Here is a 25,890-nt window from a genome sequence, read left to right on the forward strand (position 1 = left end):
TTTAAACATATTTATATTACTTTCAGAAAGGAAGGGAAAGAGAGAGAGAAAAACATCAATGATGAGAGATAATTATTGATTGGCTGCCTCCTGCATGCCCCTCAATGGGGATCAAGCCCACATCTAGGAATGTGTCCTGATTGGGTATTGAACAGTGACCTCCTGGTTTATAGGTCAACACTAACCACTGACCCAGTCGGGCTAAATGCAAATATTTTTAAGGCATTGCTTAGGTGTTCTTTTCTTTCCTTCCTCAATCATTTTTCAATTTCACCTGACCCTAAATTCCAACTTTATGTAGATGATTCATTTATCTTTCTCTCTTGACTCAACCAATCTTCTGACCTATGATTCACATTTTCAATTGTTTTCTGAGCACTGCTCTCTAGATTACCCTTTTGTCGCTCTAACTCAACTTAAACCAAATTCATTTTCTCCATGTCTACTGTAAGTTTTTTTTGTATTGTTGTCACTTCCATCGTTCCAAACCCCTGGACTTATAGTCAGCATTGAATCTGCTGCTTCCATGTTCTTTATTTCAGATGCTATGGTTTTATCAGTGGCATCTTGTGTCTGTACTCTCTATATTTTCTAGAAGTAAATGTCCTGATTGTAATTCAAGCCCCCATTGTATTTTACCAAGATTATTTTTAACATCCTAACTATCTTTTAACCTCCAGTATCTTTCCTAGTCCATCAACCAGCACATGGCCTTTAGACGTAATAATTTCAAATGACAATTTTAATCTTTTCACTTGTGTCTAATATCTTCAATGATTCCATCATTGTTAGAGTAATTTCAAAATTCCTTACAAGTCTATTAAATGCCTCTTATGATCTTACCCAAATTTGTGTTCTCCTCTGATTTCCAACAACTTGAGTTTCTCGGCATTTTGAAAATTTGATACTCACAACTTTTGCTCGTGTGATTTGTGCTGCCTTCACCTCTTGCTATTGAAACTCTTCTTTAGAGCATAAAATGATTCCTCTCGTTTCTCCATCTATAAATGACTTCTTCCTCTTACATTCCCTAACAGAACATAAAATCTGCAATGACTGAAAATAGGTATTGCTCATCTTATATCCCCCAACTGTACCTAATGTAATGCCTTTCATATAGCAACAACAGAGCAAATATTAAATCAAATTGGCCTATTAGCTCCCTTTCTGATGAGTGTGTAATGTGCCAAGTAATCTAGGAAAATGCAATTATGTGATGAATTTGGGCTTAAAGGTAGATCATATTGAAATTCATGTTTTCTATATGAGCTATTTACAAAACCAAAATCTCTACTTCATTATGAATGGGCCTTTATGAAACAATTTAAAATAATGATAAATAAATAATCCCTCAAATTTTCTAATTTATTCATGTTTCCTCCCTTTTTTATGCCTTCTATTTCTTGGGAATTCAGTAAAGAACAGACTATTATTGATACATTTAAATGCTAAGATATAATAAAAAAATTACCTACCAGTTTCTCTATCAAACAAAACAAACACTAGGTTGATTTTTCTGAATTGAAAACTTTGTCGTATCTGAAAATTTGTGCAAGTTAGCAAGATGTGACTTTCAACGAAATTCCATTGAATTTCTAAATTTTGCCTATGCTTTAACAATGGGATTAAGTCCAGTTATATGAATGATAAATTGAGAAATAAAATGGTTGCAATAGACATAAACTGTAAAAAGCTATAGCAAAATATCTATTCATTTTCAATCAAAATTTCCTAGACAATTCCTTAAAAGTAAAAGAGAAAGCTGCTTCCATTTATACACTTTACCTAGTTAATTTACCTTTAATACTTTTTCCTCTTTATAAGTTTCTAGTCTTTAATTCTCTAATAGCTACTTTACTTTCTCTGCAGATTAGAGAAATATTAGACAACTGAAGACTGATAATGCTTACAGATTATTTCAAAATGATTTCAAAAATAACTCTTAAAAAGTTATGAGATCATTTTATTTTAAATGCCACCCCAAATCATTTTTTATTTCTATATAACTAAAATAGCTATCAAAAGTGACATCTCTTACCTGAGGATAAAAGTTCAAAACTATTGCTTTAGCTTTAATAATAATTACTACTAATTGCTATCAGGAACTATTATAATAATACAAGTACATTATCTTATTTAAATAGTCCAGTTGCTGAGTTGGTTAGAGCATTATCCTGATACACCAAGGTTCCCAGTTTGATCCCCAGTCAGAGTACATACAAGAAACAAACAATTGATGCATAAATAAGTGGAACAACAAATCTCTCTCTCTCTTTCTCTTTCTCTCTCCCTTCCTCCCTCCCTCCCTTCTTCCCCTTCCTCTCTCTCCAAAAATCAATAAATAGAATCTATATATACATAAAAGCCTAATATGCAAATTGTCCCCTCGGGAGTTTGACCAGGAGACCAGTAGTTTGATCATCTGCTATGACGTGCCCTGACCACCAGGGCACCAGGGGGGTGGCACAGTATGAAGGAAAGCCTCAGCTGGCAGCCAGAAGGCCCCAATTAACCCTATTTGCCAGCCAGGACTAGGGACCCTACCTGTGCACAAATTTTGTTCACTAGGCCTCTAGTTAAATAAATAAATAAATAAATAAATAAATAAATAAATAAATAAATCCCATAGCCTCCCTATAAGTAATCATCATTACCCTATCTTAGAGCTGAAGAAAGTGATAATGAGGTTAAATAACTTTCCTGAGGACATATGACCAGTAAGTCAGGAAACAGGGAAGCAATGCAGCCACAGCCTACTGGAGCCTCAGCAAAGGATAGTCAGACAGCACAGTTAGCCATCACCTGAATGTTTCAGGAGGAAAAAAAAAATGTTGAGGAAATATTCCCTAGAGTTAATGTGTGAGAAATGCTATGGCCACTTACTAGTACACTGACTCTTTAATATTTTTTTCTTTTGCATTCCCCTCCTTCAGTGGCTGGACAACTCTCTGCTGCATTGTCTGTGATGGTAGCTGGCTTCTCTGAAATACACAGGAAACACTTCCCTCCAGTGGAGCAGCTTCGTTCAGGCAAAATTCTCACTGTTTCCTCCATGCCATGTTTCCACCTGGTTCTTCAGTACGTCTTACTTGGAGTGGCTGAAACACTGGTCAACCCAGCCTGTGAGTAACAAGTTTGTCACGTCATGTTAGGATACACTGAGTTTCTACACAGAACACATCACTAGAGTAGCTGGCAATCTAGTCACTGCCTGGAAATTTCCCATGTTTCAGAAGAAGCCTATTTATCCCTCTTTTTTTTAATGTTTAATTTCTCTTCATTCATCTATCATATTCAGAAAAATTATTAATTTTATCTGAATGTAAATGAAATGAAAGACTTTACTAACCTCATTCAAAGCAGTGACCATTTGGTCAGATATGTGAAAGTAGAAAAAAAAAACTTTGCTAAAACTCCAATGCACTCAGATGAAAACTCTTCTACCTTCCCTCTTCTCATCTCCCTCCCTCTCACTCAGAGATAAATTCACATGTATACTCCCTCCAAAAATGACATTTATAATGTAGTTTGAGAGCCTATGAAAATTAGGCAATTTTCCAGATAACTCAATGTCTTTAAACTAAATTGTAATCACTAGCATTTCATAAGACAGGTTCAAAATAAACTTATTAAATATCCAGGTTTTCTGGATTGTCTAGATTGCTATTATTAACTAAACTAGTCACTTTAAAATTCATTAAAATATTTCAGTGACTTCTTGAAATACAGTAGTGTGTGTCTATGTGTACATTTATCAGTGTAACCTATTGTCTTATGTTCTATCTTCCTTATACTGCCTTGAAGTGGGAACTCTGTAACTCAAGCCCAATTATACTTCACCAAGCTTATTTTTATAACTCCTATATTTCTCATTTTAATATCTCTCACATTCTATCTACTCAATACACAACCTTTAGAGTAATCATCCTAAATGGCAATTCTAATCATTTCATTGTATCTAAAACTTCAATTACTCTATTATCTTCAGAATTATTTTTAAACTAGAGGCCCAGTGCACAAAATTTGTGCATGACGGGGGGGGGGGGGGGGGGAGCCCTCTGCCCGGCCTGCACCCTCTCCAATTCGGGACCTCTTGGAGAATGTCTGACTACAGGACATCCTTCTTGCAATCCGGGACTGCTGGCTCCTGACCACTCACCTGACTGCCTGATCACCTCTAACCACTCTACCTGCCTGACTGATATCCCTAACTGTTCCCCTGCCTGCCTGATCGCCTCTAACTGCCTCTGCTTGCCTGATTGCACCTCTGCCTGCCTGCCTGATGCCCCTAACTGCTCCCTCTTGCCAACCTGATTGTCTCTAACTGCCAATGTGGCTTTGTCCAGAAGGATGTCTGGAAGGACATCCAAAAGACATGAGGTCTATCTAGTCTAATTAGCACATTACACTTTTATTAGTATAGATTTCTTAGCTATAAATGTTTAATAAAGATATTTATAATAATAAAAGAATAATATGCTAATTAGACCAGATGACCTACCGGATGAAGCCGGGGCTACGAGGGAAGCCTGGATCCTGGGTGCCAGAGGGAAGCTGGTGCCAGTAGCAGGAAGAAGGAAGGCCTACTCTTGCATAAATTTAGTGCTTTGGGCCTCTGGAGTATGTGTGTGTGTGTGTGTGTGTGTGTGTGTGTGTGTGTGTAATGTTTTCGCAAAGCATTTCATTGCAAAACGTCAAAATAAAATCAAGTTTGTATAATTATAGTCATATTTTTGTGTGAGGCTTCTTTTACTATATAATTTTAAATTATCTCATTGTATATATTTTGCATGAATAAATTATTTTATGAGATCCTAAGATGTTGACATCATTGGACACTATGAGGAATACAAAAAAAAGTAGCCACTACACAAGTGTTTGTAACTTCCCTGATGTCATTTACAGAAAACTGTTGGAACTAGTCAGCCTAAATTTTGCAGTCTAGATAGGAAGAAAGGTAATGAATAAAGATGATGCGTGAACACAGTCAGGAAATTTCCCAATAATGCAGCAACACCAGTTCAAAACACAAATGTAGATTATGTTATATAAATCACTTAGCTCACCCTCCTGGATTTCCCTGTAAGGACACTAAAGTCCAACTAATTCAATTGATTTATCCACTATAGAGGTAACGGGGTAAGGACCACAAGACTTTGTTTGACCTGGCCGGTGTGGTACAGCAGTTGAGCATTGACCTATGAGCAAAAGGTCAAGATTCAATTCTGGGTAAGGGCACCAGGTTTCGGACACAATCCCCAGTGGGAGGCATGAAGGAGGCAGCCAATAAATGATTCTCTCTCATCATTGATGTTTCCATCTTTCTCTCCCTCTCCATTCCTCTCTGAATTAAATATATATGTATTTTTTTTAAATATATTTTATTGATTTTTTTTTTACAGAGAGGAAGGGAAAAGGATAGAGAGCTAGAAACATCAATGAGAGAAAAACATTGACCAGCTGCCTCCTGCACATCCCCTACCAGGGATGTGCCCACAACCAATGTACATGCCCTTGACCGGAATCACACCTGGGACCTTTCAGTCTGCAGATCGACGATCTATCCACTGAGCCAAACCGGTTTTGGCATCTATATTTCTTAAAATACTTTATTTGGACTTCCAGTTTTGTCATTTATTACAAGTGTAACCTTGAGAATTAATTTAACCTTTAAGTTTTACCTTTCTGATTTTTAATATGGAAATAAATATAATTCTTCTTTATATCATAGCATCAGTGTAACAATCAATGGGAATGTAGTCTATTCCTTGAGAGTTATATTCCAAAGTTTAGAAAGGTGTTTTGAAATGTAAAATCAAGAATTACTCTTGCAGTACAATGTAAAGGTTAATATCTATGGTCTTAAAGTAAGACAGATCTGAATTAAAACCCAGTTTTGCCACTGAGTAGTTGTGTGACCTTGGCAAAGTTATTCTGTATTTCTGAGTCTTTCTCATCATCTGTACAATGGGGAATGTCGTTGAAAGCACTAAATGAAATATTTTATGTAAAGGAAAGAGCATGTGTCTGATTTGTAGATGGCAATTAATAATTATCAGCTATAATATGTGCTGTTATTATTATCATTGTTATTATCATCATCATTTTATCATCTTTTACATAAATTTAGAATGACAGACTCAGATTCAAGGCTGAAGCATAGCTCATAGCTCTTTCTACCACAACCACCATAACTCAAACACCAGGAAACCTGGTAGTGTGAGCAGATTTGTGTCTTTCTCAGACAAGTCATTCTAGATCCCATTTTTTCAGTGATGTAGGGTGTAGAATTATAAAATTATTCTCTAGGACAATGGAAGAGTGAACAAACTAGAGAGATATAGAATGTTTGTCGGGAAGTATTAGGAGGCCATTTGAGTTTTATGGACAGGAATTTAAACTGATTCAAACAACATGGTTACAGGTTTTTCTTCAGCCACATTAGGCTGCATGGATATAAGAGCAGAGATGGCAGACAGTGAATTGTTTTGCCAATCAAGTTCTAGAAAGCACGAGGTAGGCAAGGGAAGGAGACTATGAGAAGGAATATGGTTAAAACAATTGACCATGAAACTTAACTTGGGTAAAAAAAAGTAGTGAAGACATGAGGTGAAAATAACAAAAGGAGCAATGAAGTAGAGTTTTTGGAGGTGTACAAATATTTGTATGGTTGATTAGAAGAGATCAAACTGAGAAGATGGAAGGTGATAATCAAAGGAGCAAACACAAAGTTGAAATTATGGAGTGGTTACAATTATTGGTCTAAGACATGGATTGATAAACTTTTAGTGTAAAGTGTCAGAGAGCAAATACATTTTGCACACCAGTCTGATACAACTACTCAACTTGGTCTTATACAAGCAGTCATAAGAATGGATGTGGCTGTATTCCAATAAAACTTTATTTATAAACTAGAGGCCCGGTGCATAAAACTCATGCACTTGGGGATGGGGGTGTCCCACAACACGGCCTACACCCTCTCGAAGTCTGGGACCCCTTGGGGACTATCCACCTGCTGGCTTAGGCCCGGGGATTGGAATCAGGCCTAAACTGGCAGTCAGACATCCCTCTCACAGTCTGGGGTTCTCACAATCCAGGACCCCTCACTCCTTACTGCCTCCCTGCAGCAGAAGCAGGAGAGGCTCCTGCCACCGCTGATGCTTTTGCCATCTGTGAGTCCAGCTTCTGGCTGAGTGGTGCTCCCCCTGTGGGAATACATTGACCACTAGGGGGCAGCTCCTGTGTTAAGCATCTGCCCTCTAGTGGTCAGTGCACATCATAATGACTGTTCATTCCACCATTCAGTCGATTTGCATATTATCCTTTTATTATATAGGATAAGTGTCAAATTGGATCTTACCTGACCATAGTTCATCAACCCTGGTGTAGGGTACAAGAGTCAGTGAATGACTAAAGTAGAGTGGAGGACAATGATATTGAAAAGGAAGGAGTACAAGGGATAAAAAAAACACACCAAGATTTGTCAAAATGGAAGGTTGGAAGGATAATCTGTATGTACGTCAAAACTGCCAAGAGTTAAGGCAGGAGTAGAACTGGAGGGTGTGATGATGAGAAAGTAGCTGATAACTGAATAATAGGGGGAAATGGCCTAAAAATTGGCAGATGACAGCACATAAGTTCTCTTAGGTCATATAATCGGATAATATGATATTCAAATCTGAAGCTTTTTAGATATGAGAAAGCAATAATGACTTGAAAGTGGTAATTAGATAAAATTCAATTTTATGGACATTGGCAGTTCTCCACATGGTCAAAATAACTTCTTAGCAAACAGAATAAACACATTTTAACTGTTTTAAAGCAATTGGAGTAAAGGTAATTTCTAGCTATGAGTCCCCAGTTCTGGATGCCTCAGGAAGGTGGTGATGGCCCATAATTTGTAGATTCTGCATGCTCTGTGATGGGACATGTTACAAGCACTAACCAGCCTCCACCTGGAGGCACATTTCAGGCACATTTCAGACCTCATTGGCAAGAAGACCAGCTTTTACATACACTTTGAATAGTTTTTACTGTGTCTTCACAGTAAATGAGAATTTGAGAGCAGTGACAGACTTATTGATAATACCCAAAGCAAAGTGTACTAAAAGGAGTACCATGGAGCCCAAAAACTCAAGTTGATGATTACTAAAGCTGAAAAAGAACAGAACATGAAGAAGATGCCTGAATACAGAGACCCGAGGACTTGAAAAGCTAAGTCCCATAAAAGCAAACTGGAGGCTTTCAAAACCCCTAAAATGACACCAAAGAGAGATTAACCAGCAGGCAGAGGCTGGCAAAGTGTGTTCATGAATTATATACCGCACCAGAAGTTCTAGCAAGAGAAAAGCATAGGATTAATAATTAACTAGCAGAGTAATAATGGGCTTGCACGTTCTTTTTCTCAGTGAAAGAAATCACCCAACTTAGTCTTTCTGCCCACTGTTTGTCTCTTCATATTTATAGAGAGGAAAGTTCATAAGCCAAATCTTTTTTATAACTGTGAGTCCTTTCTTCCCAATGGCTCTTCAACATTTCTCTCATACTGTTCTTTGGATCTTCCTGAAAAAAGAAAGAAAAACTTGCAGCATGTCCTGAGGCTCCTCCTGGTGATTTGCACTGCACAAGAAAGCTGGGATACCCACAGTCCATTGCCACCAATATTGACATCCTTCTCCACAGTATTCTATTTATCACCATCATTATCTTCATCTCCAATAAGTATGTATGGTATTAAATGCCTATTTAGCACTGCCCTTAGTACTGGGCATATCTCTGCTCTCTGCCCTCTCAGAGTTTAAAACTCAGGGAGGAAATATCCATGCCTTTTCCCACCATCAGCTACAGTACTCAGCACATTTCCTAGGGTACAGATAGGGATGCCTTTTAATGTTTGTTAGATGATAAATAAAAACATGTTGAGGACATGCAGAAAACAAAAGAGAAATGCTAACTGAATGCAGGAAGCAACATTTGACGTTTATATTATGTACTAGAGGACCGGTGCACAAAAATCCGTACACTCGAGAGGTCCCTCAGCTCAGCCTGTGCCCTCTCACAATCCAGGGCCCCTCAAGGATGTCCAATTGCCAGCTTAGGCCTGCTGCCAAGGGAACAGGCCTAAGCTAGAAGTCATACATTACTCTGGCAGCCGAGGTACCCTCAGGGGATGTCCGACTGATGGCTTAGGCCAGCTCCCTGGGGGAAGTGGGCCTAAGCTGTCAGTCGGAAATCCTCCCGCCACTGCCGCTGCACTGACAGCCATCAGCCCGGCTTGTGGCTGAACAGCACTCCCCCTGTGAGAGTGCACTGACCATGAGGGGGCAGCTCCTGCACTAAGCACTTGCCCCCTGGTGGTCAGTATGCGTCACAGCGACTGGTCATGCCTGGTTGTTCACCCATTAGGGTCAATTTGCATGTAACCCTTTTATTATTTAGGATTAGTAAGTTGTTTTAAAAGAGCTGGACAGTCCAGCTGGTATGGCTCATTGGTTGAGTGCCAACCTATGAACCAGGAGATCACGGTTCAATTCCTGGTCAAGACATATGCCCCGGTTGTGGGCTCAATTCCCAGTGTAGGGTATGCAGGAGACTGCCAATCAATGATTGTCTCTCATCATTGATGCTTTTATCTCTCTCTCTCCCTCTCCTTTCCTCTCTGAAATCAATAAAAATATATTTTTTTAAATAATGAAAAAAGTAAAGAGCTGGACAAGTACATTTACTGGGGTAAAGAGCAGCTGCTAAATCAGGAGTGAAATTTTCCAGAGAAGAAAAGTTTTTTTCATTTTATAGAAAAGGAAACTAAAATTTTAATGTTCACAAGATGTTGATTTATCACCACTTTTCTTTTTGTTTTAATATAAATATATTTTTGTATTGATTTCAGAGAGGAAGGAGACAGAGAAATATCAATGATGAGAGAGAATCATTGATTGGCTGCCTCCCACACACTGCCTACTGGGGATTGAGCCTGCAACGTAGGTATGTGCCCTTGACCAGAATCAAACCTGGGACCCTTCAGTTTGCAGGCCAATCCTCTATCCACTGAACCAAACAAGCTAGGGCACCTTTCTTTTTTTAAATGAGCTTTAATGTTTACTTATGATCTCTCATTGCAATAAAATTTGCCAAGTACAAAAAAGCAAGGAGAAGACAAAGTAAAAATCTAGTAATTCAACCATTCAAAGTTAAAACTGTTCCTGTTATTCAATCTATTTTCTTATAATTTTTGCCATGTATATACAAAGAGAGATTAGTGTAATAAATTCCTCTGTACCATGTGCCAGCTTCAACAATTTTTAACGCACAGCCAAACTTGTTTTATCTCCACCCTCACTTGCATACTAAGTTCCTTCTTGTTGTATAATGTTGAATTACAACCCAGATATAATATATATATATATCATAAATATTTCAGCATATATGCCTTATATTTTCATACATATTTTAGTAGTTATGTTAATATGGTATGTTCAAAAGTATACATACTTATTTTCATCTATTTATAATATAAAAAATTATTTTAATTAACTTTTTCATTTTTTATTGAGGTATAATTGATATATAACATTATATTAGTTTCAGGTGTATGACTTAAGGAATAGATATTTGAATACACTGCAAAATGATCAACACAGTAAGTCTAGCTACCATACGTCACCATGAAAAATTATGAATTTTGATGGGTTTATTTGTATGTGTGTATGATGAGAACTTGTAAGATTTATTGTCTTAGCAACTTTCAGACGTGCACTATAAAATTACTGACTATAATCATGCTGTACACTACATCCACATCAGCTACTTACTATATAACTAAAAGTTTATACCTCTTCAGACCCTTCACCAATTTTACCTAACGCTCCTCTGGCAACCACCATTCTATTGATATTTTCTGTATCTATGAGTTTTGTTTTGTTTTCTTTTGTTTAGCTTCCACATTTAATTGGAATCAAAGGATTTTAGTCTTTCTCCATCCCACTTATTTCACTTAGCATAATAACCTCAAGGCCATGCAGATTGTAACACAAGCAAATTTTCATGCTTTTTTATGGATGCATAGTATATTGGCACCCCAACCACTAACTGATCAAAATTTTCTTGTAGCTGTACAAAGACATATTTAGCCATATTTTATTCCTTGTAGACCTCTATAAATTTTAAGACCAAAATGTATCTTACTGTAGTAATTTTTAATTCCATCAGTAACATTTCTTTGACATATAATCAACACTAATTTGAATGGTATCTGTGAAAGTATGTTAGAGAGACTGTTCTAACTCAGATCTCTTTTCTCTTAGTCTCCGTACTATCATACAGATTTGTTCCAAGTACCATCAGAAGAACCTGGATGAATTTTTTGACCCTGTTCAATGGATTTGGTTGTTTCATGGGAGCACTGCTGGTGGAATTGGTATACCTCATCTCAGCAGGTAAAAATAGGTCTATGGTATGTTTATATCTACATTGATTTGATGACTAGAAAATTGGAAGACAAAAACCTTAAGAAGAGGGGTTTTGCCAGTGTAGTTCCTTTAATTGCTCCACTTTTGCAATTAAAATAGGAAAGTACTCTTGCTGCATTCATTAATTTCTGAGAATTGTATTTCTTTTGATAGGAAGAGGTAATTACAGAATATAATTTCTCATGAGACCTCGCCTGCTGTCTTTCTTTGGTGTATTTTAAAACAAACTGGTCATTATATTCTTATTAGGTCTTTCAATGAGGCCAAATTTAATAATGCATCATAGCTCACATAGATAATCTTCAGAAAAGATACAGCCTGTGTAAATAGAGGTATCTGGATAATCCTTTATTCCTTGTAATTCACCAGAAATCATGATTATGCAACCAAAGAGAAATTATGCATTGATTAACCAGTAATCTTGAAAATTTTTCCCCATAGAAACTTTGATCAGAAAAGCAGCCAAACTGAGTCTGCCTATCTGTTGAGAATTATGTTCCATAGAAAAAAGTCTAATTTTCTGTCCACATAGCAACTATTCAAGCATTTGATAAACATTCAAAGAAATAATTTGGCATGTATGGGAGGGGGGGCAATGGTATAGGTACACAGATAATAATTTAATTAAAAAATTAAAATAAACAAAGAAATAATGTTGAACAGGGTTAAGAAAGTAGCTTCTGGAGTTGAATCCAGATAGTCTAGCTATGTGCCCTTCTCAGTTTCAATGACAATAAATAATTTATCATGTTTTTCTGAGGATTAAGTAATTAATGCATATGGTAAATGCTCAATAAAGAGCTGTTATGATCCTTTTCTATTTTATAAACTACCCAGTTTTCTCACATTGCATTATTACCTGGTTTTTCACTATAAAACCCCCTCCATCAATTAAACAAGAAACTATCTGTCAGTATCTTTCTTAAAATATGGTTTCCAGAATCAAACACAATACTCAAGATGATAGATATGTCATGTTGATTAACCTTCTCTCTCTCATTCTCTCTCTCTCTCTCTCTCTCTCTCTCTCTCTCTCTCTCTCTCTCTCTCTCTTTCTCTCTCTCCCCCCCCCCCTCACCCCCTTTCTCTCTCTCTGAATCCCAACAAGGATTGCATTGATTTTTTTCAGTAGTGCATCATGCTTATGGGCAATTAAAACCTAAACTATTTTCTATTTTTAGCAGCTTCTCCCCATTCAGTTTCACTCATCACAATTTTTTTCTAATTAAACACATGAATTTATATTTATCCTTAATAAATGTCAGCTCATCATCCTAAATAACACATTTTAAAAACTTAATTCTGTCACCCATTGAATTACTAACATTCACTTCTTTATTAGCTTTGCATCATGTGCCAATTTAGAAAGAAGTAACTAGAGTCTAGTTACTAGACTCTTCCAGGTAATTGATAAATTGTTGAATTGGACAGAACCAAAAATAGAGCCTATGGGAAATTCCTAAAGACCTCACTGCAAGTTAATGACAATCAACTAACCCTTCCCTTTGGGACTTAAGCAGCTCCCACTTCATTTAATTACTATATTTAGCCTCCACACTTTTCCATCATTCCCTGAATGACATCACAAGACACATTGTCATATGTTTTTCTCAGAATAGTATATGGCTTTGTTTATGACAGTCCCTTTAGCATTTATCAAGAAAAAAAATGAAGTTCATTTACATGATTTGGATCTAGTGATCTTTTACTGCCTTATAGTGACTAATTAGATCCCTTAAAGGAGAAGGGTCCTTTGACCTTATGCCTGACTTTGGGTAAGTCATCATCTCTCTTATTTCCTCTTATTTAAAAGAGGAAATGCTGTACTTCACTTTTCTCAGAGATGATAAGAAGATAAAATTAAATAAGCATTTGAAAATTTCAATGTCAGAGATTACTTTAAATATAAAATTATAGTGGCCCATTTGCTTACAAACAAAATCAGTTTAGTCAAACAACCAGACCAATTTTTTGACAGAGCTGAGCATAATAAAACCAACACTACTACAATATGTTTAGGCACCCCACATGCCTCCACATTCCATTTAGCACATAGGATATTTTAAACCTTTACAGATTCATGTCAGCTGAGCATGTGTGCATATGAGAGCGTGTGAGTGTTAGTGCATGATTGGAAAAGATAATCAGCTATCACAGTCTCCTAGTCTCCAAGCTACATTAGTCATTTTTAGCACCATGATGGAGAATGGTGTGAATGCGGTAAATTCAAAAGATTTCTCAAAACTTGACTTTGCAGACAGATAGCTGTTAGAGTGACATTTTCAGTACAAGTGAGAAAACTGATCCTTCTGGGATCTCTAACTCTGAGTGCTTTAAAGAAGATACAAGACTAAACCCATCCTCCTACACTAATCATTTCAGGAATAGTTTATCTAAAAGTAGCAATGCTAATATAAAGGAGTGAAGAAGTCAGTCAAACTGCTTATTTCAACTACATCCCATTAGCAACCAGATCAATTTTCTCACACGAGTTCGGGCTTACCTTTTGACAAAAAAATAACAAAATAGCATTCAGTGGAAAATGACATCTTTGTTATGGACGTGCAGGTGATTGAAAGATCCAAAGCAAAACGTCTAAAGAGAAAGGGGATAATTGGACAGAATCAAGAGGTCAAGGTATACATCTTTTTGTTCCTGCTAGTCCTTCTTCCTCAGAATTCAGGAAAGAAACAAAGAATTTTAACTGTTTAATTCCCATCAAGATCATTTTAAATTTAAAAAATATGATTTTAAAATTCTCATTTAAATATCTATGATTATTGAGGCCCCTGACAGCCATGTCAGCATGAATCACCTAGTCACTCTTGAAAGAGGAGTTTGCAGTTGCAGTAAACTTGAAAGAAGAAAATATTTATTATGCACCTGGAAAGATGTTCACAGGCCCATGCTTATTTTTCCAGAGATGTGTTTCTTCAAATTCAGATGAAAGCCTCAGGTCCAACTTCACATGGGTTTTGAGATGACAGATTTTTAAAGCCAGGGGGGAAAAGAAGTGGCCTGCTTCCCCATAATCTATCTTTAGTTGACCAAACTCTACTGCCTGTCCACTGGCTTTATGCCCGAGTTCCTGTGGCTAAGTAGGCAGGACCCCAACAGTTCCCATGGGCAGACCCCGCTTATGGTCCTCAGTCAAAATTAGATGCAGAGCCCTCCTTGTACAATGGTGTTATGCATTTCAGAAACAATTTATTCTACACCCTCAACCTTCATCTCTACAGAAACCCTTGGAGCTGCTCAGAGGCCTTAGGTTCATAATAGCATCAGGCAGAGCCCAGATCACCCTCCAGACTATGGAAAGCAATTGTTCATGGCTATTGGCCCACAAGTGGTAGAAAGGGCACAACTATGAGTCAGATAAACCTGAATTTAAACTTTAAAAAAGAGTTGTGAGATCTTGAGCACATTATTTAACTTTCTGAGACTCAGTTTCTCCTCTAACATGGTGTCACTAATATCTTCCAAGAATTCTATGAGGAAAAGAGGAACTAAATATAAAGCACCAGATAAATCAAAGTGCAAAAAAAAAAAAAAAATGATTTTTGTTGTTGTTGCTATTGTAATTTGAGTGAGATTTCAATATTTTTAGAGTGAACTATTGTAGGATTGTCATGGATATGATATTCTGGTATGGCACTTAATAATTATTCAAAAAAGGGTGTATTTCATAAATGCAGAGCTCAGTCATCCTATTCAACTTCAATTCCAAGTCTAGATGAGGATGAGCTAAAAGAAAGCCGTGCTCTGAGATTCTTCTTGGTCTCATGTACCCATGTCATTAGTGGAGGTCCCTTTGCATGGCAAACTTAGAAATCTAGATAGTTATAATCACATCCACACTAAGAGTACCTGGAAATGTGATTAAAATCAACACTAGAAGGATGGGTTGTATTTGGCTTGGTAAGCATAGGAGTGAATTATTTCCAGAAGGGAGCACATATACCAAGTCTTGGAAGTAGAGAATCAAGAGGTACATCAGAGGAACTCAAAGAAGATCAGTAACCTACAAATATTCAGTAAATATTTTCAGTAAATATTCAGAGAATATGAGAGAATCACATAAAGTTAGAAACAAAATCATGCAGGATCCTTGGCTTGCAGGGATTTACTTAATTTGAAGGTAATAAGAATTCATAAAGACATCAGGTGAGTGGCATGACCTATTTGGCTTTAAGATCACTGTGGATACGATATAATTTGGAAGAGAAAAAAAAAATGGTTTGGGAAGTAGTAAGAAGGGTGCAACTGAAGTCACCCAGGCAAATCTAGATAGTGATGGATTAATGAGAAAGTGAGCAGATGGAGAGAAATGAATGGATATAAGTTTGATTTTTAAAGTAGAATCAATAGTCCTTAGTGATAGTTTTCATAGAGTCAGGGGGCAGTATGGTACAAAAAGGAGAGGTATAAAGAAGGCATCCCAAATGCTGCCAAGAGAAACTGGGTAGGCAGAGCTTCCATTTTCTAAATGGAGAATACTAGAAGACGAATAGATTTAAAAACTTGTCACCCATTCATTTTTTTAACACATTAAGTTTGACATACTTGTTTGACATCCATATAGAAATATCTGGAGCTCAGAAAAAAGATCTGGGTCAGATATATAAATATGAGAATCTTTAGCACAAAAATAGCATTTGAACCCAGGGAAGTGAATGAAATTACCTAGTGTGAGTATTAAGAATAAGGAGAAAAAGGAGCTCTGGACCTAGACCTGAATATCCTCAATATTAGAGGTTAGATGGAGGAGAAATGGCCTGCCAAAGAAAGACAATTAGCAGCCAAAGATGTGGGAGAAAAAATTTCAAATCTATACACACACGTGTGTGTGTGTATATATTTATATACATACATATGTGTGTATGCTTATGTATATTTCACTGAAGATGAGAGGGTTATTTCAAGTAGAAATTAGTAAATTGTATTAAATGCTACTGTGAGATCAAGTAGAATAAAGACTGAAAAATATTCATAGATTTAACAAAATTATGATCACTAATGACTTCAGTAAGAGTCACTTCAGCCGAAACTGATTTGGCTCAGTGGAAAGTGTGTCAGCCTTTGGACTGAAAGGTCCCAGGTTTGATTCTAATCAAGGGCATGTACCCTGGTTGCGGGCACATCCCCAGTAGGGGGTGTGCAAGAGGCAGCTGATCGATGTTTCTCTCTCATAGATGTTTCCAACTCTCTATCTCTCTCCTTTCCTCTCTGTAAAAAATCAATAAAATATATATTTTTTAAAAAGAGTCACTTCAGTGGTGACAGGGGAATGAGAACCTGGTTGGAGTAGGGTGAAGAAATATCTAGTAAGGGAAAAAAATAAAGGTATTGCATTAAACACCTTTTTTGAAGAAGTTGGCACTGAAGATTTAAATAAAACGGTGGTTGGATGAAGATGTAAAAGGATTTGCCAGATTTAGCAAATAAAAATATAAGAGACACAGTTACATTGAATTTCAGGTGTACAGTGAATAATTTTTAGTATAAATATGTCTTATGAAATATTGTAGGTATACTATAAACAAAAAAATTATTTGTACAATATTCAGGGCATGCTTATTCTATAAAATAATTTATTGTTGATCTAAAATTCAAATTTAACTATGAGCCCTATATTTTATCCGGGAAACTTGGATGTGGATTCAAGATACTTTCTTATTTCAGAAATCTTGAGCATATTTAGCAGATAAAAATATCTGGAGAAGTTAAAAATGCAAGTGAAAGGAGGGAGATTGACTTATCAAAGAATGGATACTTCTTCCCTGCTCTGAAACAGAGAGAAAGGAGAGGATGGTGCTGGTGCAAGTGGGTGTAGCTCTGGTTTTGGAAAGATGCTGGAGCCTTCCTTTCAAGGCTCCCAATTCTTTATAAAGCAGCATGTCAATCATGAGAACACAAGGGGATTAAGATGAGAATGAATATGAAGAACAAGGGAACATGAACTCATTGCAAGAGAGAGCAAAGCTGATTTAGAAGATAAATGTTACAATGCTGGTGATAATGGATGAAGGGGCGGGGATTCTTTTCCTTAACAAATTTTCTGAGACTTGCATGAGAAGATGAGTGATTTTTATTTGTATGGAATTCCATGCCTGGGTTTCCAGTGTTTGTTTCGCTTAATCCAGTCATAGAAGTGTAGCTAGGGTTTCAGTACAGCTAGAAGCAAAACCAGCATCAGGAGTTTCCTTTCCATATTGGAGCCAGGTCAAGTACAGCATCAGGCTAGTTGCAGTATAGTGTGTGTGTGTGTGTGTGTGTGTGTGTGTGTGTGTGTGTGTGTGTAGGGTGGTCCACATGGCCCACAGAAAATTAGTGCACACCCAAGCAGCAAGAGTTCAATGGTCCCAAAAGCACAAGAGCAACAAGAGGGCAAATTGCTTTCTTCGGGGGATTAAATATCCCAAATTTTCATGCACTTGCAGTGGCCACACTCATTCTGGCCAACCTTCTGTTCCCAAGTGTAACTGACAATAAGCACCTTTGCTAGTCCCCTCAACTTCACTGGGCATGCATCCATCTCCCCTTTGTTGGACCCCTGGGGAGTGTAAAGTTGTAGTTTCCTGGTGAAGCTGCCTAAATGACATGCCTATAATATCTGGCTTTCCCTTTGCTCCTTTCCTGTTATTAATAACTAAATTAATTACAATGGTATCATTGGCAGTGTTGAAGGCCCAGTTAATACTGGTGATGATAAAGACTGATAACCAAAGTACCTGAAACATTATTTTGTCCAGTGACATTCAGGTGCTCAAGGTATGAAGCTACCCAGTAGATCTTTAAATGGTGTAAAGACTACAAGATACAGGAAGAAAGGCACTAACTCTAGTCTTGAATTAAAGTAATTTGGGGTAAGTCTTATAGGCTATTTCTTTCCAAATCCGCAAAAAAGATTGAGAAAAGCTTTCTTCTCAAATTCTGAAATTAATTAAGTCTACACCATTAGCTAACTGGAGTTGCAAATAAGAGGACAGACTTTACAAATAAGCAGATATTGGGCAAAGTCAGTTCCTGCTATATCCATAAAATGATTTAAATTAAACATTTTACTATTTTAAGTAGCTCCACTTAGGAATTGACTTATTAATTCAGTCCACAAATACATACTGGGTTCCTACTATGTGTAAGTACTCAATTAATAATACCAAGTCCGATATTTAATTAACAAGAAGAGCCTTATAGAAATAGTTGACACTGAAATTAATATCAGATATATTCATTTGACTAATGCTATTACAATTACAGTTCATGCCTAATGACATTATCGGGCTATTATCACAAAGCATTACCTCTCTTCTAAAACTCATTTCCATGATAATTCATTGAAATCATCATGAGAACACACTATCTTGATGGGTTTTTACCTCCCAGTGCTCTTCAAGAAGAGAAACTCACAGTATAAGAAAGCTTCTTATCCCAAATATCACCCATGCAGTTCTCCGTGCAGATCAGGTGAACAATGCACTGTGAATTCTCTACAGTTTTGAAAGGCACAGTATCCCCCAAAACAGCAAACTGACTTCATTTTAATCCACAATTCCCAAGAAGTGGAAATACAAATTTAAGTGTCCATGCCGACAATGTTATGAGAGCAAACTACTGAGCTCTTGCAGATTTGGGACCCCATCTCAGCTCACCCATTTTATCCAACGCATTTGTTCTATCTCCTTGAAATGACTTTTGAAATACAGCTCAGCCTCCCTGTGCCTCTGTTTCCTTATCTGTGAAATAAAGGTGATCGTTTGAGTACTTACTAGATAAATATGAAAAAATGACAGAAAAGTCAAAGTAGAATATAGTTGTTAGGTATTATTTCCTTCAGGTATCATGAAAATTAATGTGTTTTAAAAATTAACTCAGGTAGGAGAGCTATGAATCTCAAATGAAGCATTTAAATCAGGTTACTGAAAGGAGGAAGGAAAGAAATTAACATTTATTAAGTGTCAGTTACATGCAGACCTTGCTGTATGCATTTCACAAAGATATTATTTCATTAAATCTTTACAGCAATCCTTTGGTGGTAGATATGTGTAGCCCCACCATATACAAGAAGAAAATGAGCTCAGAGGGTTATATAAGTCGCCTAAATCACATAGCAATGGTGGCTTCCCGATACCAAAGCTCTCTTCACTGCACAGGGTTTATTTCCCGTGGCACCTCAGCACATACCCCCTGGAGAAAGACTGCTACATCTTTTTAATTGCATACTTCTTCGCTCCCAAGCAAAAAGCATAGATGTGTCTAAAATAAACTGAGGTATAAAATTCATTTCAGTTTTGTCTCAGCAACTTTGGATTATTGATAGATATGAGCATTAGAGAAAGTAACGTTAAAAAAAGAAAAGTAACCAAGTCTGAGGAAAATAATTGCTTACTGTGCCCAACTATTATTTGAAAGATTCCAAAAGGCACATTTTCAGATTTGAAAACTTCCATTACATTCAAAATTAAATAGTAATTAGTAAAAAAAGAGGAAATATTGTGGTTTTTTGCCTCTAAAAAATTACGGCAGAAATCTGCCTTGATTAGAAAGCAATATGCTGTAGCACTGAATATAATGCCATGTGTGCCTGAGGTGAGTGAATTTTAGGGTTCAGAATAGACTACTATGCTTACGTAGAGTATGAGGGTTTCCAAAACAATGTCTTAGGACAGTTTCATGAATAGCATATGATTTTCAGGTTTTAGTGTTGAGGTTGTTATCCAAGTCTTCAATTGCTGAAGAAAAGTTGGTTGTGATGAAAAACCCTCCCTTTTTGTTGTTTTAAAAGAAATCAGAAATGCAAGTCTTAGAAAAATTTTTATCTCAAGATATTGCAAGAACCCCACTCCCACTAGCATCACAGGAATTTCACCAATGGCATATGCTGGCAACAGTTTCAGCTATCTCTTGATTTAGTATCATCTTCTTTGTAATTATTACAATTTGGTGATTAAAATTACATATCAGATATTACTGATCATACTTCTCCTTATGGCTTATTCTTCAGTAATAAAAATAATATTTCCTATGGTTTATATTTCCAGACGAATTTCAGAATCATTTTATCAGTTTTCTCCAAATTCTATTTTTTAATAAGTAACACTTGGTAAGTTAATTTTAGAAAAAATATAAAGCCTTTATAATATTTCATATCCCATCAACACCTACAGCATAACTTTTTTATTTATTCAATGTTTAAAAATTCAGTTTAGCAAAATTTTCTTCTTTCCTTATATATTCTGAACATTTCTTGTCAGAGTTATTGTAGGAATTTTATGCTCATTTTCTTTTTGCTGTTATGAACTGAGTCATTTCCCCTCATTACAACTCACTGAGATAATCACTATTACATAAGATTAGTAATGTTTGTCTGCATCTTGCACTGAACTTCTTTGAAAAATATATTTTTATTGATTTCAGAGAGGAGGGGAGAGGGAGAGAGATAAAATCATCAATAGTAAGAGAATCACTGATCAGCTGTTTCCTGCATGCCCCCACTGGGGATTGAGACCACAACGGGCATATGACCTGACTGGGAATCGAACCATGAACTCTGGTTCATAGGCTGATACTCAACCACTGAGCACACCGGCCAGACCTTACACTAAACTTTTTAAATTTATGAGAGAATTTTAGTTGATCTTTTAGGTTTAAATCAAAATTATCTAATCTTAAATATCATTTTTTTTAATTTTTTATTTATTTGAAAGAGGGAGGAGGAGAAGGAGAGAGAGAGAGAGAGAGAGAGAGAGAGAGAGAGAGAGAGAGAGAGAGAGAAATTGACTTGCTCTTCCACTTATTTATATATTCACTAGTTGATTCTTATATGTGCCCTGACAGGATTGAACCCATAGCCTTGGCATATCAGGACAATGCTCTAACCAACGAGCTATCCAGGCAGAGCTTAAATATAATTTTTATCCATATTTCCAACATTCGCTCTTATGTTTTGTGTCTTTATCAGGACATAGAACTTCTAGAGTAATGGTTATACCAGAAGAGAATCACATTTTATCTTGCTTATGACCTTAATATTAACCTCTATTTTTCTAATAAGCATATTTGTAGATTTATAAAGATAATTTTAAAGTTATTTTTTAGTATAAGAAGATTTCTATTTCTTATTTTCTGATATTTAAACAAAGCAGGTTACATTTTATTGAATGCTTCTTAAACAGCTCTTGAGATTGCCTTTTGATTTTCTTACTGCTCCTGCCATTATATAGTATATTTAATTAATAGATTTTTAAATTTTAAATCACCTTTACTTACAAGAAATAAATAATACTTGATAGCATCAATACTTGATGATCTTTTGCTACACTCTGGAAAGATCTAAAGGAAAGATTCATTTCTTCCATAAAAATTGAAAGGTGCATTCAGGACCTAATGTCTGTTTTGCACATAATTCTTTGTAACTTTCCCCTACTATTTCTTGATATTATAGTTTTCATTTCTTCTTGGTTCAATTTTGGCAATTAATATTTTCCTAGATAATTATCCCATTTTTATGAGATTTTTTACATTAATATAGAACACTCATCACTAAACATTGTTGTCTTCTCTATTTTTTTTTTGTTTGTTTAAAATATTTTGATTTTTTACAGAGAGGAAGGGAGAGGGATAGAGAGTTAGAAACATCGATGAAAGAGAAACATCAATCAACTGCCTCCTGCACAACCCCCACTGGGGATGTGCCCGCAACCAAGGTACATGCCCTTGACCGGAATTGAACCTAGGACCCTTCAGTCCACAGGCCAACACTCTATCCACTGAGCCAAACTGGTCAGGGCTTCTCTAATATTTTTTGTCATATATTTTGAACAGATTTGTCAAGGGCTCTTGTTGTTACATTTTTTTTTTTTTTTTTGAGTAATGAATTAGCTCTTAGGACCATTAAATCTACTATACTTTAATATATTGATTTTCTTCTCTCGTCTTTATTTCTTTTCATTTTACTTCCCTTAGACTTGTTTTGTAATTTTCTTATGTTTAATATTTACCTCATTTATTTTCAATCTGTTAACAAACAAAACTCAACTGAGTAAATTTGAAGATCTAATTGGCTTGATTTGTGAATCAGGCAGCATCCTATCTAGTAGATAAAAAGGTGCTCTGAGCCCGGTTGGTATGGCTCAGTAGTTAAGCATCAACTTATGTATCAACAGGTCAGGGGGATTCCCAGTCAGGGAATTGGGGTCAATCCACAATAAAAGGTGTGCAGGAGGCACAATAAAGGACGTGCATGGAGATGATTCTTTCTCATCATTGATGTTTCTCTTTCTTCCTCTCTGAAATCAATTTATTTATTTATTTATTTATATATATATATATATATATATATATATATATATATACACACACACACACACATATATATATATATATACATACACACACACACACATACACACACACACACACACACACACACACACACACATATACATACTAGAAGCCCTGTGCATAAAATTTGTGCACTGTGGGGGGTGGGGAGTTCCCTCAGCCCAGCCTGACCCCTCTCAAAGTCCGGGAGCCCTCAGGGGATGTCCAACTGATGGCTTAGGCCCACTCCACCCCCCCCCACCCCAAGTGCATGAATTAGTTCATTTTATTCACTAGATTCCACACATAAGCAAAATCATATACTTGTCATTCTCTAACTGGTTTATTTCACTTAGCATAATGTTCTCCAGGTCCATCAATGCTCTTACAAAAGGTAAGATTTCATTCTCTTTTTTATAGCTGAGTAGTATTACATTGTATACATGTACCTCAACTTTTATATACACGCATCAACTGATGGATACTTGAGCTGCTTCCAAATCTTGGCTATACTAGATAATGCTACAGTGAACATAGAGGTGCATATATTCTTTCAAATTAGTTTTTGGGGTTTCTTTTAAAATTAACAAATAACTATAACTGAGCAAGAAATATTTGGGGGACTTCAGAACAAATATTTTGTGTGTGGTATTATCTCAGTTATCTAGCCTCATTATTAACTATCTGGTTATAACATTAAAATGTTTAACTGGGGTTCACTGTGAGCATTAACAAATGTCACTTACTGTTCCCCAGAATCTTTATAGGGCACATTTTTTCTCATATTGTTAATCTTCCTACCCAACCAACCTAAGATTTGAAGAAGTTTAGCTGGTTCCATTCTAGACCTAAAGTGTTCTCTTTATCTCCTTTGCAAGGAAACTCCTGATTTCCATCAGCTACTAGAAATGGCAGATGAAAAATGGCACAAATGTGAATTATGACAATAAAAGTTTATAAGCTACTAAAATAAAATTATAGTACCTAAGAGCTGAGTCAACTGACAATGTTAAATGGAACATTTTACAACCAGTCCTGGGATAATGATAAAAAGAAAAAAGTGTAGCACACAGAACATGAAGAAATATCTGACAGGAAATGGGCCCAAGATCAAGCTCAGGCTACCTGCTTTTGGAACAGCTATCTTAAAAGTCAGCATGGGGAGGAGATCATCTAATGTTTATGGACTGCCTCCTCTGTGTTCAACTGTTGATATCTATTATCTCTTTTACTTCCCATAACAGCTCAGTGAGAGAGCTATTATTGTATTTTAGAAAAAAGAAATCAAGGCTAAAGTGGTCGAGTTGGGCAAATGCCCAACAACAAAACTGTTAAATAATAGACAATATTGACATCCAAAGACTCTCTGACTCCAAAGCCCTGCTCTTTCTATAGCTTTTTTTATACCCAAATGCTACCTCTTTGTATAGATAGATAATCTCTACATAAATAAAGCAACTTTTAGGTTTTATAAAGAATCTCTCTTTCCAATTTGATGCTAGTGTTTGTTCCACACTATCAATTCAGGTGATGGTTCCCTTTACCTTGAAGCTCAGCATGTAAATTAGCTACACAGAGGATGTTAAATTATAGTTAAATAAGGCAAAAATATAAGGCTAACGTAAAGATCAGGATTAGGAAGAAAGCTGAACTCTGAAAATGATATTTAAGGAGGAATATAGGAGTGTTATCAGGAGTTTGGGTAGGTGATAGGGCAATCTTTCATTTTATTTTTAAATAACTCCACTCAGTTTATTTTGTCTTACTCAAAAACTTCCACTGCCTTTCTCTAGCCTTTCTAGTAAGACATTCTTCTATCATCCCAAATGCCCATAATACCAAGTCATAGTCCTTCTCATCTGTGGATACTGAGGTGGTCATCTCGGTATCCCCAGTGACAGACAAAAGCACACTGGCATGTCCCAGGGTCTGGTGCTGTCTCCCAATAAACCAGTAGTTGCTCTAATTACACAATTTTAGAAATATTGTTTTATCTTTAAAGATCTCATAGAATTTATATTCTTTTCATTCATCTGACTTCATTATAATGTAAAGACAGAATTTCCAATTACTTACTATGGACCAAAATTCATGCTCCAAGAAGAATTAATGTCATGTTAATTCTGAGGCATTGCATACTCTGTGCAAACTCCTTTTACTGTAGCCAGAGAAACACAGTGATCAAATGATATAATCGAATGGCATGCAAAGTGCTGATGTGAAATGAAAAGGGCAGAAATATGATTGGGATATTAATTCAAGAGAAATAAGAAAATAGGACTGTTCGAATAGCTTCGCAGGATGGATTAGTTCTTTCTGGAAATATGTGTGATGTTATCTCAACATGGACTTCCATTCCGCGCGCCCCCCCCCCTTTTAAGTACAATCAAATGCTTAGTTTCTACAAACACACACACACACACACACACACACACACACACACACACACACACACAGAGAGAGAGAGAGAGAGATACAAAATATTCAATGGCCAGACCTAGAGAAAACATTAGTGAAACTGCTCCTAAATATCAGATAAAGGCATCATGTCAATATAGCAATAAAACCATAAATTTCTATTGTAATAGAACACAAATTAATAAAATGTGAAAGTAGAACTTACAAATAGCTTTAAACTCAATACCACATTTCATTTATAGGTCCAAGACTATAATGGACAAAAGCTAATTTTCATGGTTGATCCATAATAATAGTCATTGAGAAGTTAAATGACAGAGGAGAAACAGCTTTAAATGGGAAGTGGCACAATTAATCACAACTGTCATACTTATGCACTTGCTGACTATCAACCTTGAACAGAGCATTTAATTCAAATCCCATTTAAAAGTATGCACTGTCAAGGGAGAGGCCAAGAACCATTTTCTAGTTCAGGAAGCAACCCACAATCCATGTGCCAATGATGGCACTGAAAATCAAGTCTATTGGCATATGGACTGATTGCCCTGATCCTACACCCTCTTCACAACCCATTGTAGGAGCTGCTCCTATTTCAAAAAATAATAATAAAATGCCAGAAACTTTGACATCTGTCTTTTCAAAGATGATCAATTTCTGTTCTCATTATTTGAAAATATTCTAC

At 36.3% G+C, this 25,890-nt stretch overlaps 1 protein-coding gene across 1 annotated transcript in view; it reads left to right on the plus strand.

Moving 5' to 3' along the window:
* The window catches only part of SLC15A5 (solute carrier family 15 member 5), a gene marked incomplete at both ends in the record, with an annotated part of 73,144 nt that overhangs the window by 40,667 nt on the left and 6,587 nt on the right, over positions 1 to 25,890 (plus strand). Inside the window, 2 exons of the mRNA XM_084876436.1 lie at positions 2,934 to 3,122; positions 11,304 to 11,435. Coding sequence (XP_084732562.1) covers positions 2,934 to 3,122; positions 11,304 to 11,435 — 321 coding nt within the window. The remainder of the gene's footprint in view (positions 1 to 2,933; positions 3,123 to 11,303; positions 11,436 to 25,890) is intronic.

Source organism: Pipistrellus hanaki (genome assembly GCF_964339955.1).
Source record: "Pipistrellus hanaki genome assembly, chromosome: 3".
Classification (NCBI taxonomy): domain Eukaryota; kingdom Metazoa; phylum Chordata; class Mammalia; order Chiroptera; family Vespertilionidae; genus Pipistrellus; species Pipistrellus hanaki.